We start from the raw sequence: 13,004 nt of genomic DNA, 5'->3' as shown, positions 1-13,004 counted from the left end.
ATTAACACAGAGGAGGGAAATGGCTTTAGCAGACTCGGTCAGCTCCGACACACGCTGGCTGTTAGTCTGCGTGTGAGTCCTCCTAAATCAGCTTTTATTCCAGCCAACGCCATGACTGTGAATGTATAATTACCACACATCATAAAGGAGTGAAACCAAAGTGGAGACCAAAGTGGATAACATGTTTTAGTCATGGATAGAGTAAGAAGACAGAAAACGAACCACTCACCGGCTGCCCCTCATAATGGACAAAGGATCATGCAGCTTTTTTGATCTGTTAACCACATTATAGCATTCTTTAATAAAGGATATGCCCTGGAGTCACGTTTTGCATTATTTATGTCGTTGTTTCTTCTTCTACTGTTATACCGGTGCAATCTGTACTTTCTGGGTTTCATTGCTTTTATATATAGGTGAAACACAAAACTGTCCTCCACATTGTTAAAGTCTATAATCCAGCACCGAACTCGCTGAACTTTAGAAAATTTGGCCCTATAAACAAGCAGCAACCTCCCTCTCTCTTGGTACAGGTATATTTTTTTTGCTTTTTCTGCAAACTGCATTTGTGGTTTCTGTGCTCCACATCGTTTTACTAGATACTTTTGTACATATTTTTCGTGTTTTCGTGGGGTTTGTTGTAAATAAACAGCTAGTTTTTGAGCTAAAGACATTTGAGACCTACAAATTTTCTTCTTCTGAGACACTGAAGCGGCACCAAGAGCCCCCACACCTGCACCACAGTGGAGGCATCACAAGAGGAGCTGCAGGAAACAAGGAAGGGACAAATGAGGAGGTATCCGGGCAAGACTCACAGCTGAGCCACACATGCCTTCTATTGTTCTGGCTAATGGACGTTCACTGGAGAATAGTCTGCCTGAAGGCAGGCAGACTGGTTTCCTTCGGGTGCTACAGCTCAGGACTAACACCAGAACACTATTTTATTGTGCGGTTGTACAATGACAATTAAAGCACTATGACTATAGGTGTGTTCATCTCAGCACAATTGATTTGCTGTGTATGTATGCTGTTAGTGGAAAGTGAAAGCTTATGCCGTGCCTATTCGAAATCCTGACCTGCCCAGTTTCTCACTCTTAACTGCCATTTTATTTCTTTTACATATTCCCAGCTTCAAAATGTAAAATAGTCAATGCTCAGGAACCTATATTCTAATATTTCTTTTCTGTACAAGCGCCTACAGTAGAAGGACTATCGCACCATTCCTGCCTCACAGTCAGTTTTAAAAGTCTACACACTCCTATGAAATTATTACTGTAACATAAGCTCTATGACTTTACCGAGCTTTCCCGTATCGGCTCTTTATGACATCTTCCCTGATATTGTCCCCGCTGTAACTTATCTCCTCTCTTTGTCTTCCAGACTCTTTCTTAAAAGCCACAGTGGGACAGCGGGAAGACAGAGCAGCCTGGTGATCCACGGAGCAGACTTCAGCACCAAGGACGTGGACAACGATAACTGCATGTGCAAGTGTGCGCTCATGTTGACCGGGGGTAAGAGGCTACACACACGGCTACCTCTGCTGTTGCCCATGTGCCGGGACAGTAATACAGAGATTTAAGAGAGGGGCCACTATAGCCAGATATGTGTCTCCGGTTTTCCTCTTGTCCTCAAATTACTCTGAAATCGAATTAGCAGAAAAGCAAAAATCAATGTTACAAAGATGAGAAAATCAAAGCTTATGAGTATTTGCCAAGCAGAGTGTCTCTTCATTGTGGCTTCAATGTTTGTGGTTTATATATTGATCCCAACAATTATTAGAAAGAAGAAAAAAAAGGCAAGTTGACAAGGGGAAATTATGAGTTGAAGTACCACTGTAAGTTCATAATGGGCCAGTTTTTATTTTGTTTTACTTTTGTCTCTAGTTGCGCAAACTTTACATGTAAGGTCCGATTCACCCTATCGGTACTTATTTTCCCGATAATGACCAGCGTTCTATACATTATCCCGCTTATTATACGGCCATTTGCCAACTGAACACACACAACATAAACTTCGTACACTTTTATGAAGGCCGAAAGGTGTATTTAATGACTTCCGCAGCAAATAGTTCCCAAAAGTTTGGCTAGGTTAGTAGCAGCAAGGCTAGCAGCTAGCCAAGCTACTTAGATGAAGGTGCAGTTGGAGGAATGGGGGTGAATCTCTGGGTAAGTTGAAAGTCGGACTCACGTTAAATTCATGAGCGATTCCCCCAACTTCACTCGCCCAGACGGGGACAGAGTTAGTGTCCGCTACTACTACTTGCGGAGTAATATGAAAGACCTGTATTACAAGCGCGAACTCCGTTGCCATTGGCAGTGGTCATTATTTTTGTCAGAGGTCCTCTATCAGAAAATAATGACCGTTAGAACGTTGTAAAATCCCATTCAAATCAATGGAGCGTTCTACTTACGTTGTGAAGAGCCATATAATAAGGTATGATAGAAGGTTGTGGAAGTTGTGTAGCCATGTTCTGGACCAATGGCACCACTGGCAACTCACTGCTGCCAGTGTGACTGAAACATTTTTGACTTTGCTTACTCGTTCAAAAGTAACACCAAGTCGTTTGAACGTGTTGCCAAAGTCATTTGAACCACTTCTTAAAGTGTAGGCTAAATGCTAAAAACGTTACCTTTTACCCATAATACCACAGGGTATGGCACCCAATGATACACGTTGCTAAAAACAACATTCTACTTTCGCTGACGTGAAAGTAAAGCAAGTGAAATGTATGTATTAATTGATATTCTTGCCATTTATTTATTTTGAACAATTTTCCTCATTCATTCCAACGACTTTGGCATCACGTTTAAACGAGAAAGCGCCGTCAAAAATGTTTCAGTCACACTGGCAGCAGTTTCATTGGTCCAGAACATGGCTACACAACCTTCTATTGTACCATGTGGATTTTAAGTGAAGCTTGCGCAATTAGAGACAAAAGCCCTTCCAAAATAAAACAAAACATTACATTTCCCACAGCTGACAACAGTAATAACATCTGTTGATACAAAGGAGGCTTACGTACTGTAGTATTTAATACAACAAAAGTTGGGTTTGTTGTTGCACAATATTCAGCTTTATTTACAAGCTGAATATTAGGGCTGATCGCAGCAAAACCGACAATTGAGATATATTATGCAAATTGTGTGTGTGATTGTGGAACATCAACACATTCTGAACTGAAAACTACCGATAAGATAAGATAAGATAGCCTTTATTGATCTCACAATGGAGAAATTCACTTGCTACATTCAGCTCTCAGAGACACTCAGGGTGTGCAGAATAGACAGGAAATGTGCAAACAATTAAATAGTAAATAGAGATATCTTATATACACTGACTACCAAAAAATAGGGCTAATTCCTGTTTGAGTGTCGATGGCAGGTCTGGAGGTGGTCTGAGTCATCTGTACGACTGGCTCCTCGCTCTAAATGTCAACCCAACCTTTCTCTAAATACCAATAAAACGCTGCCTTTTGCCCAGTTTCAGCGGAACAACAAACAGGCGTAACCAAGGCAGCCGAGTCCTACCCAGTCACTTTTCATCCTTAATTGGACCATTCGGGCTCCCGTCAGCAATGTCAAACTCATTAAAAATGTCTCTTTATCCCCATTACACTACTCCACATCGCTGCAATTTGACTCGGGGAAAAGTCACAAATCTGATAGATCCCATTTTGACTTTGTTCATCATGTGCATTTAGAGCGAAAATTAATTCCTCTGATTGGCGACCGAGCCCATGTTAGTCACAAAAGAATTCCTCGTGTAGTATATGAAGTCGCCGCGGCTTTGGGCAGTGTAGTGATTTCACATACCGCCTCCCTCTCTGCACCTATGGCCTTCATCCCATGGTCCTAAAGCTCCGGGCGCGGTCCCAAATGTCGCACACATTTAAAATGACTGGCGCTGGTGCAGTGTAAGGCGATCTGGGTTGACCTGGCCCTGGAATTAATCAAGCATCTCCAGCGCAGTTCACATCGGAGATTGGGTTTAGGTCATTGCGACGAAAAGCTGGCTAATGCGCACTAATGTCAGATAATAGCAACAGCGAGGGAAGACGCGGAATGAGTGGCAATTCCACATTATTACTTGTTTAGATGCTCGGCGTGGAACTTTGAGTGTCCTATTTGAAAGGAAAGTGCACGGCTCAATAAACAGTGAGTTGTTTTAGGTCCCGTCCAGTGGAGGTGAAAGGCATCTCCTTTTCATGAGAACAGACCGCAGTAGCCTGGGCGCTTCACTGTTGTGTTTTACAAGACAGTCCTGAAAACAGATGAAGATAAATCCCGCAGAACCGCTGTTTTAGATAGCCTGCCTCAAAATGTCTGTGGCTCGTCAACCGTGTCAGTACACAGAGTACCAACTTTTATAGTCCTGAATTGGCCTGAGACCAGAACAGTGGTGTTACGTAAAAAGATACGGCAATGTGGTAGTGATTAGGGACCAGAAAGCTATCCCCATCTATCAAAGTAGGTCGACAGATACATTGATTTGTTTTATTTATTCAATCCATTTTTTGCTAATTTATTTGTGTGGCTGCAGGAGAGGCAAGTCTATTTTGCTCCCTGGCCTTTAACTGACCTAAAAAACACATCCAAACTGTGGCCAAGCTCCAAAGACATTGCTCATGAAGAATATCCTGTTCTATTTCATGTAAATTTGACAACAAAGACCCAACGCCAACTCGATATTGCCTGGTAGAAAATCCCTCTGAAGCATTCCTGATATCCATTTCATAAATTACATTTAAAAATCCGGTGAATAACAAGCTGCAGGTCACAGCAAACCATTACGCAAAAATGTATCTTTTTTGTAATATTCCTTTCAAGCCCATCCAAATTAGACGAGATTAAAGTATTGACACACAACCTGGCAACCTGCACACATAACAGGACTTAAAATATAGTCGTGCATATTACATTCCTGAATGGATTTGCACTGGGGATGACCTCAGATATTTCACAGTTCAGAAAGGTGTGGGGTGTTTCCTGCTCCACTGTTGCTATATTGTGAGTATTTGTGCATTTTTTGGATTTTTACTTCTTATTGGGAAAGGTTTATCTCCATAGGCCCATTGCTCATAATGCTGAACATAAGATAACCAGATATTTGAAGTTTACAACCCAAAAATTCAGATGTAATAAAGTACATTTCAAGTGCTTTTATTACTATACTACTATTCCAGTAATTGATAGCACTATTACTGCATTTTTATGACAACTACTCCCGCTTTCCAAAGTGTTTCATAATTTCTCTTCGAGTTGATCTATACACAGTTATTGAACTTATTCTACCTCTACATATTTTAAGTGTGACTGGATTTTTCAATCACTTCAGTCGTGTGAAAACAAAATGCCTCAAGCCTAACGGGAGTCAAAGCGATGTTTCACTTTCTCATGCCGCTCCCCGTCTCTGAAGTGTCCCGTCCAAGTTCACGAGGTTCTTCTATAAATAGCGGCAGCACTGAAAGTGTTGGGACCAGGTAGTGTCCATGTTGTGCCCTTCACAGTGACAGTCGCGGAGCCAAAAAAAAAAAAAAACGTTTGGCCGAGCGCTGAGGGAGCAGACATGGGAAACTCACAACCCTTCACCCAAACAACCAAATAAATACACACCACTCTGATTCAGTCCCGAAAAGATAGTGGACGTCGATGGCTCAAAACAAATCTGCTAATGCGATATTTGATGGCGTATCTGTGATGACTCGTATTGTTTATTGCTGTAATTTACAAATGTCCAAACTGCCTGAGGACATTTGGTTCTATCACTGACGCTATGTTTAGCATCGCATGGGGAACATCTAGGCACCTTCTCTTTTGGCTGTAAGACCTTGTGAATGTGAAGGACCAGGATGTGGGACCGTGTGGGAATATCTGCCGGTAGCTTGGGTTAGTGGTTGGTCCCTGGGCAGCTGTGACTATGTAAGAAAAAAAATCTTGTTTGAATAAAAGTAATATACGACTACTTCTACTGTAACTGTAGCCACATTTCTTATTTTGCAATCACCATGAATCGTGAATTGGCAGTAATATCTTTGAATTGGACGAGACATCAAACGGTTGTGTCAACAGCAAATGAGAGTCCAGCACGGGAAAGTTGATTATGACAATGTGTGAATATATTTGCAGCTAAATCAACATTGCTCAAGCTATGACGGAGCCTATGAAGCGCAAGATATCTTTTTTAAACGAACATTGTCCTACTTTTACCAAAAGTAACAGTTGTATCAAGCTTTCAATGAATAGTTTTTCCATACTGAGAATGAGATATGTTCTTACCTAGACGAGTTGATACGTGCCCGTGGAAGGGCCTGGTAGCTTCCGGCTTCACCCCGTTTGGAGCTATAGGAATACATTGGGAGAGGCCAAATGCTAACAACATCTTTGGTCTTTTTGCGTGACTGAGGACACACACAAAGACCAGACAGGTACGCATCAACTCATCTAAGCTCAGATAAGGACATATCTCAGTATGGAAAAACAGTCCATATGCTTTCTTTAAAGGAAGCATATGGAAAATCAAAGTACCTGGACTAGTACTTTGCTTCATTCACGCTGTTTTGAGTTATCATATTCACTTTGGTTGTTCCTGAAGAGCTCCAATCTGTATTTTTCCTTCCTTTTGTGAGCTAGTCCTAGTGAGAAACCTAGTCGGGTTTTCTTTAGTAAACGGTCACCGTTCACCTGTTCAGAGCAGTTCTACTCGACCTGTGTTCATGTGTCGGATTCCATCATGTCAAACAGCATTCGGCAGCTCAGCGTTCTCCAGTGTGGCCATCACACAGTGGAACCTGTGTCAACAGAGCTGATCACATGGACAAACTTTCAAACTTTTTACTATAATTTGATACAGTTGAGGAGAATGTATTTTTAATACTGTGTTTCCATCAGACTGCCCAGGGACTACAAATTGTGCTAATTTGTAGTCCCTGGGCTACAAATTAGCCCAGGGACTACAGGGGCTAATTTGTAGCCCAGGTACTCCAAATTCACCCCTGTAGATGTGCAATATTATACATCGCCCCTGTTCAAATCAATGAATTCATAAATGTTTATCATGGTGCCATCATGCCATTAGCTAAAATGATGACATGTATACTATATTTATCATGTACAATCTTCCCTGCAGTCAGCAGAGGGCACTCTAAGCAACATATGAGATCCCTAATAGAGCCGTCTACGTAATAATTTGAATCATACAATGTGAAATATCAATAATGAGCAGGTTTATGAGCCTCATTTATGCATTATATGTCAAGATATGATGACCAAAGTAGTGTCATTTTGTCTTTTTAAACATGGACAAATTGTATTAAACTCTACTGACACTCATTCATTTGTTGTTCATGTTGTTGTTCCAGGTTGGTGGTTCGACGCCTGCGGTCCGTCTAATCTTAACGGCGTGTACTTCCCCCACGGGCAACACGTCGGGAAGCTGAACGGGATCAAGTGGCATTATTTCAAAGGCCCCAGTTACTCACTCCGGGCCACAGCCATGATGATACGGCCCCTGGATTTCTCCTAGTGCCCCACCCACTGCCGTACAGGATGCTCCGTACACTTTCTCCATCTCAAATCATCTCATATGGCTGGCTATGGATGTCTTGACTTTTGCTACATTGACTATTTTTTAAAGTCTCCTCCTCTCGCCTGACTGTAACGGACACAAAAGGAGAAGCAAGCCTTAATATGAACTATACAGATTATTTATGGACTAACATATGTTTTATAGACATTTTTGATGGACCTTTAAGACTTTTGTGATGGACAACATGAACTTATTTTGTACCTTTTCCTGAAAGGGACGCTGCTTTTGTGGAGCGGCGCCAACTTCTGAACTGCGGGACAGACTCTTGGAAAGTTGTATCAAAACTATAAGTGTGACGTGTCTTTTATATTGCATCAACTTTATGACAATGTTCTTTATGTTTTCTATATTACTTATGTTATCCCGTATCTGTAAATTGTCATGTTTGTTTTATAAATATAGACCTTTCCCCTAAATAATTTGTTTCAATAAAAATGCAAAGGTTTGTATGGGCGAGATATTTCAGAGAATAGTTATGGGCTGTGCATAGAAGTGACACTTAACTTCTGATTTAACCTTCTGATGGAAACTGGTCTTTCTCTCCTGTTATTTTCTCATAAGGGATCAGTGTCTATAGCACAAACAGACGTTTCACGCTTACATGGCAGACAATGTTACTTCGGCCCATTGTTGAAAACAACACATGTAATCAGGGCCAATTTGGAGCCTTAGGCATGATTGAACTTTTGTCCCGCCCCCCAAAGCTTCACCAAACTTGCTGGTCTGATTAAACAGAGGAATTAAGAATGGGATGATGTTATAATCTCAAATGTTCCAATACAACTGGGAGAAAGATAGATTTGGTGAGAAATTTTCGATCTTCTACCACCTCACGAAGGTCTTGGGTTTGATTCCCACCTGGACGGGGCCTTATGTTCTCCCCGTGACTGCGTAGGTTTACTCCAGGTACTTCCCCTACCACTAAAAATGTGTACATTAGGTTCCCCTCTGGATCCAGGACTCCCCTGCTTTCCTGCTTAAATAACGGTGACATAAAAAGAAGATAGACAAAGGTCATACCTCATTCGTATTTGTAAGTGATTGATTTCACAAACCCGCCATATTGTTTTTATGGCAGAAAGGCCTTTGTACTGACTGACTCTCACACACTGCTGCTGCGTGTGGCCATGACCAGTGCCCGGTGCTGGCAACATCAGCAACATGCTTTTGAATACTCTCACCACTTTTGGACAGCTTTATGAGAAAATAATACTTTTCTATTATTATTCTATGACAGAGAAGACAATTAACTTTCTTGTTTCATGTGGATTGTCCCAGTAATGACATACATTAGCCAAAAACTACGATTTTTTTTTTTTTTCATTTTATTTTCCACTGCTTCCATTTTAGAATTGAGGCTCTTAAAATTGTTGTCACGCTGTATTATGTCAATCAGTGAAAGAGATGGGTAAACAAACAAAACTAAAACAGTAACATCATTGTTGCTATGACAAAATAAATTGCATTTTCCATTTCAATATCAGAAATATTTATTTTTCTTGCTCTAGCTATATGATTTATATGGAAATGCTAGAGATGGATTTCAACAAATTACACAATGTTTCCTGTTATTCAGAGTTGGCTTTGAATTGACCACATGATACGGCGCAGGTGAAAAGGTGAAGTCCTCGGTGGCGCTCCTGGGGGTCTGACGCCGTTACTGGGCCGCACTGTCACATGTGTCCTGACGGCTTGAGGAGCCTGTGGTTATATTTGGATATTACTCTGCAACTAGATCCTCTGGCCTTTTGTTATTGGCCGGAAGATATAAATAAACGGCCAAGATCATGAGTTATCACGTCATCCCATACTGGTTAATAAGTCATCATTTCCCCATTAGCACAAAGGCACACAGCATTTAACATGTAATACAATAATACTGTATTTATATTACACTTTACATTTGCAAATCAAACCTTATCGTGATAAATGAACAATAAATGCAGAGTCAGTACATATGCAATACAATACATACATGCAACTGAGCACAAGTATAAGATTTTATGTCAAATGTTCAGTTTTCCTTGATGTTAAATGTTGCTTATTTTAATATTTTGTTAAAATTGCATTAGGGAAAAGTATGATCAATGACCGATTTTCCAAAAGTGCATGTAGCACGATCACAGATAACATCCATGCCCTTAAAATTGCAGCTGATGTTTACTGGCACACTTAAAGTTTGATATGTGTATATGAAAGCAGTTTTCTTTATGGATGTCTGTCTCTGTTTGCCAAAGTTACCAGTGTTTTGAAATCCATAAAAATGCCTCTGACAGCGATAACTCAACCTCATTCATTTGTGGATTTGAAGATTTACTCAAACATTTTGTAGCCTAATGTCGGCGTGGAGTTGTGTAGTTTGAATAAAACAATATGCGATGCACTAATCCTTTCCGTGTGTGTTTAGGCTGAACTGTGTTCATCCAAATCGATCTGACGATAGACAAAGTCCGCAATCCAAAACTTGGCTCCGGTTGCTTCGTGTTTGAAAAGTTTCGTGATCCAATCTATAAATCTTCCTATACAAACCCCTATGGCGTCATGAAGCAAAAGATGAGTGGTAACAGATAAATCCAGAGAGTTTCCCAAAATACAGTACAGGTGCTGTCAAATGTTCAGCCTTCTCGTATTGGATACAATTCGTACAGTCCTGGTTTTGCCCATTCCTATACTCTGCTTGTATAATTTAAATAACATTATTTGTGTTTTTTATTCCCATGACCTTTACTTGACATTGTGGGAATTGTGACCATGTAGAGTTCTCATGATGCAGTGGTTTCTTATTATGGCATAGTTCAATAGAATAAGTATAATTCTGTAATATTTTGTGTTGAAAATGTTGCAATTTTTTAGGAAAAGTTTGAAAGCTATAATATGGTTGCACAGCAACAGTTGTGAAAATTCTGCTTTTGTCACATCTTACACCAGGATTCCTGGTTAGGAAATATGTTAAAAAACAATGTACTACATCCATCCATTTTCTTCCCCTTTATCCGGGGCTGGGTCGCGGGGGCAGCAGTCTCAGGAGAGATGCCCAGACTTCCCGATTCACACACACCTCCTCCAGCTGTTCTGAGGGGACCCCGAGGAGACACTAGGCCAGCTCGGAGACATAGTCCCTAGGCATCGGAAACAGATGCCCTAGCGACTTCAGCTGGCTTCTTTTGACGTGAAGGAGCAGCGACTCTACTCCGAGCTCCTCCCGGGGAACTGAGCTCCTCATGACAAACTCGAAGGCTGTGCCAGCCACCCTGTGAAGGAAACTCATTTCGGCCGCTTGTATCCGCGAGCTTGTCCTTTCGGTCATTACCCAAATTTCATGACCATAGGTGAGAGTGGGAATGTCGATCAATCGGTAAATCGAGAGCTTTAACTCAGCTCCTTGGTTATACCATCTTGGCCTGCCAGTGTTCTGTACATAAGCTCAGATGATTCCCCTCTTGAGTTTCCAACTGATGATGAGGATCGGATGATTGCTGAAATGTCAAGCCAGGCAAAAATACAAAATCTTACTTATTCAGAGCATCCGGAAAGTATCCACACTCCTTCACTTTTTCCAACATTTTGTTATGTTACAGCCTTATTCCAAAAATGGATCAAATTCTTTTTTCCCCTCATCAATCGACACACAATCCCCCATAATGACAAAGTGAAAACAAATTCTAGAAATCTTTGCAAACTTTTTAAAAATAAAACTGTAGCCATATTGCCAAACGCTTTGAACCCCACACTTTGTTAGTTTTTTTGCTTATTAATTCTCATTTCTGAATATTAGTTGAACTTGAAAGTCCAATCATACTTTTAAAATTGTTGCTTGGATAGAAGCCACTGCCCTTTTTCTTTGCTTGCCTGTCTGCCGATCGGTCTGACTGTATATGTCAGTCTGTAGCAGTGATCTTCTGTGTAGTTTCTCTGACAGACTGGTGATGAGTTGTACGTGCAGCTCCTCTCGTAATGTACATCGCTGTGTCTAATCAAAGCCCCCCCCCTACACTTACACGACCAGAGGAATGCGCCCGGACTGCTGCAGCGAACACCTCGAGGGGGGACGTGACAAAATGTTAATGTGCTAAATATGACCTTCCTCCGAGGCCACTGTGCGGGAATCAAAGGTTTGAACGTCTCAGGAATTCTCATAACATTGGTCTGAAAGCGATCCTTACTGTTTGCACATGAACGCTGTGATGTGCTGACGGACATTCTGTGGACGTGAACCAGATCAGATAGAAAACAATACAAGGCCATCAACGCACCCTCGAGACCGGAGTAACATCAACATAAACTCTCCTCTGTGAGCTACATTCATCATTGATCGTCGGCCACATTGTCATTGTTTCAGTTCATTCACTGATTTGCGTGAAGGTTTAAGGTTTGATGCAGATCCTGGCGTGACCATGCTCATGTTTCAAGTAACTGGACTGGCACAATGACAACTTTTAGTCTGCCCTGTGACTGAAATAATCTGTAATTCCCAATATGTCCAGCAGAGGGCAGAGGAGACAAAGGAACAAGGCAATGATCAGTCTCACAGGTTATCTAAGTCAGGGGTTCCCAAACTTTTCTCAGCTGGGAGCCCCCAAAAAATGCCATGGAAACAACCTGAGAACCCCATTGTAGTTATTGTGTACTAAAACAGTCTATTTTGAATAGTTATAATAGACAAATCCGATGCTGTTGTGCAGAAAATATACAAAACAGTAGAATGTGTCTTTTTTTTAAAATCTCATCTTGAAATAATCTTGGGATCCCCACCCAGGGCCTTGCGACCCCCTGAGGGGCCCCAATCCCCACTAATCTAAGTTACATTATTTTGTATGCATGTGCTGTAAATAATTATTATACATTATAATACATTATACTCAGCTGACATATGGCTCTATGGAGTCTTGGATCAGTGTCTGTTGGACATCGCCACTCCTGACCCAAGGTGCTACATTTTACAGGTTTAAAATATATTCATAAACTCAGTGACAAATGTTTTGGAGTAAGACAGCTGGAATTAAGGTTTCTAATCCTGAAAACAGTCTGGGTCATACCAATAATGAAGACAACATTCACCATGACCAATATTCTGTGGCCCTCTGCTTCATAGTTTAGAAACGCCTTAAATGGAAAATGGACTCAACTCATAGAGCGCTTTCTACCTTTAACAGGCCCAAAGCTCTTTACAGTAAGAAACCAGTCACCCATTCACACTCTCATTCATACACTAATGTACTCTCTCTTATATATAGAGAATAATCTAACGGCCTATAATATAGGCCGTTAGATTATTCTCTCTCATATTATGTGTGTGACATCACACACAATATCCAAGCTACTTCCGGGCACAAACTGTCGGGAGTTCCATAAACACTATTTTTTCTGCTTAATTAGACTAACTACTCACCATTTCTCCTGGCAAAATTAAAATATGTTTTAAT

At 41.0% G+C, this 13,004-nt stretch overlaps 1 protein-coding gene across 1 annotated transcript in view; it reads left to right on the top strand.

Annotated features, from left to right (window-relative positions):
- The window catches only part of angpt1 (angiopoietin 1), a 72,396-nt gene extending 64,331 nt beyond the window's left edge, over positions 1–8,065 (top strand). Inside the window, exons 8-9 of the mRNA XM_079570959.1 lie at positions 1,378–1,508; positions 7,355–8,065. Coding sequence (XP_079427085.1) covers positions 1,378–1,508; positions 7,355–7,518 — 295 coding nt within the window. The 3' untranslated portion in view covers positions 7,519–8,065. The remainder of the gene's footprint in view (positions 1–1,377; positions 1,509–7,354) is intronic.
- The last annotated feature ends 4,939 nt before the right edge of the window (positions 8,066–13,004 follow it).

This window comes from Gobius niger (assembly GCF_951799975.1).
Source record: "Gobius niger genome assembly, chromosome: 14".
Taxonomy (NCBI): domain Eukaryota; kingdom Metazoa; phylum Chordata; class Actinopteri; order Gobiiformes; family Gobiidae; genus Gobius; species Gobius niger.
Note: the sequence above shows the minus strand (reverse complement) of the source record. Positions and strands in the feature narration are given on the sequence as shown.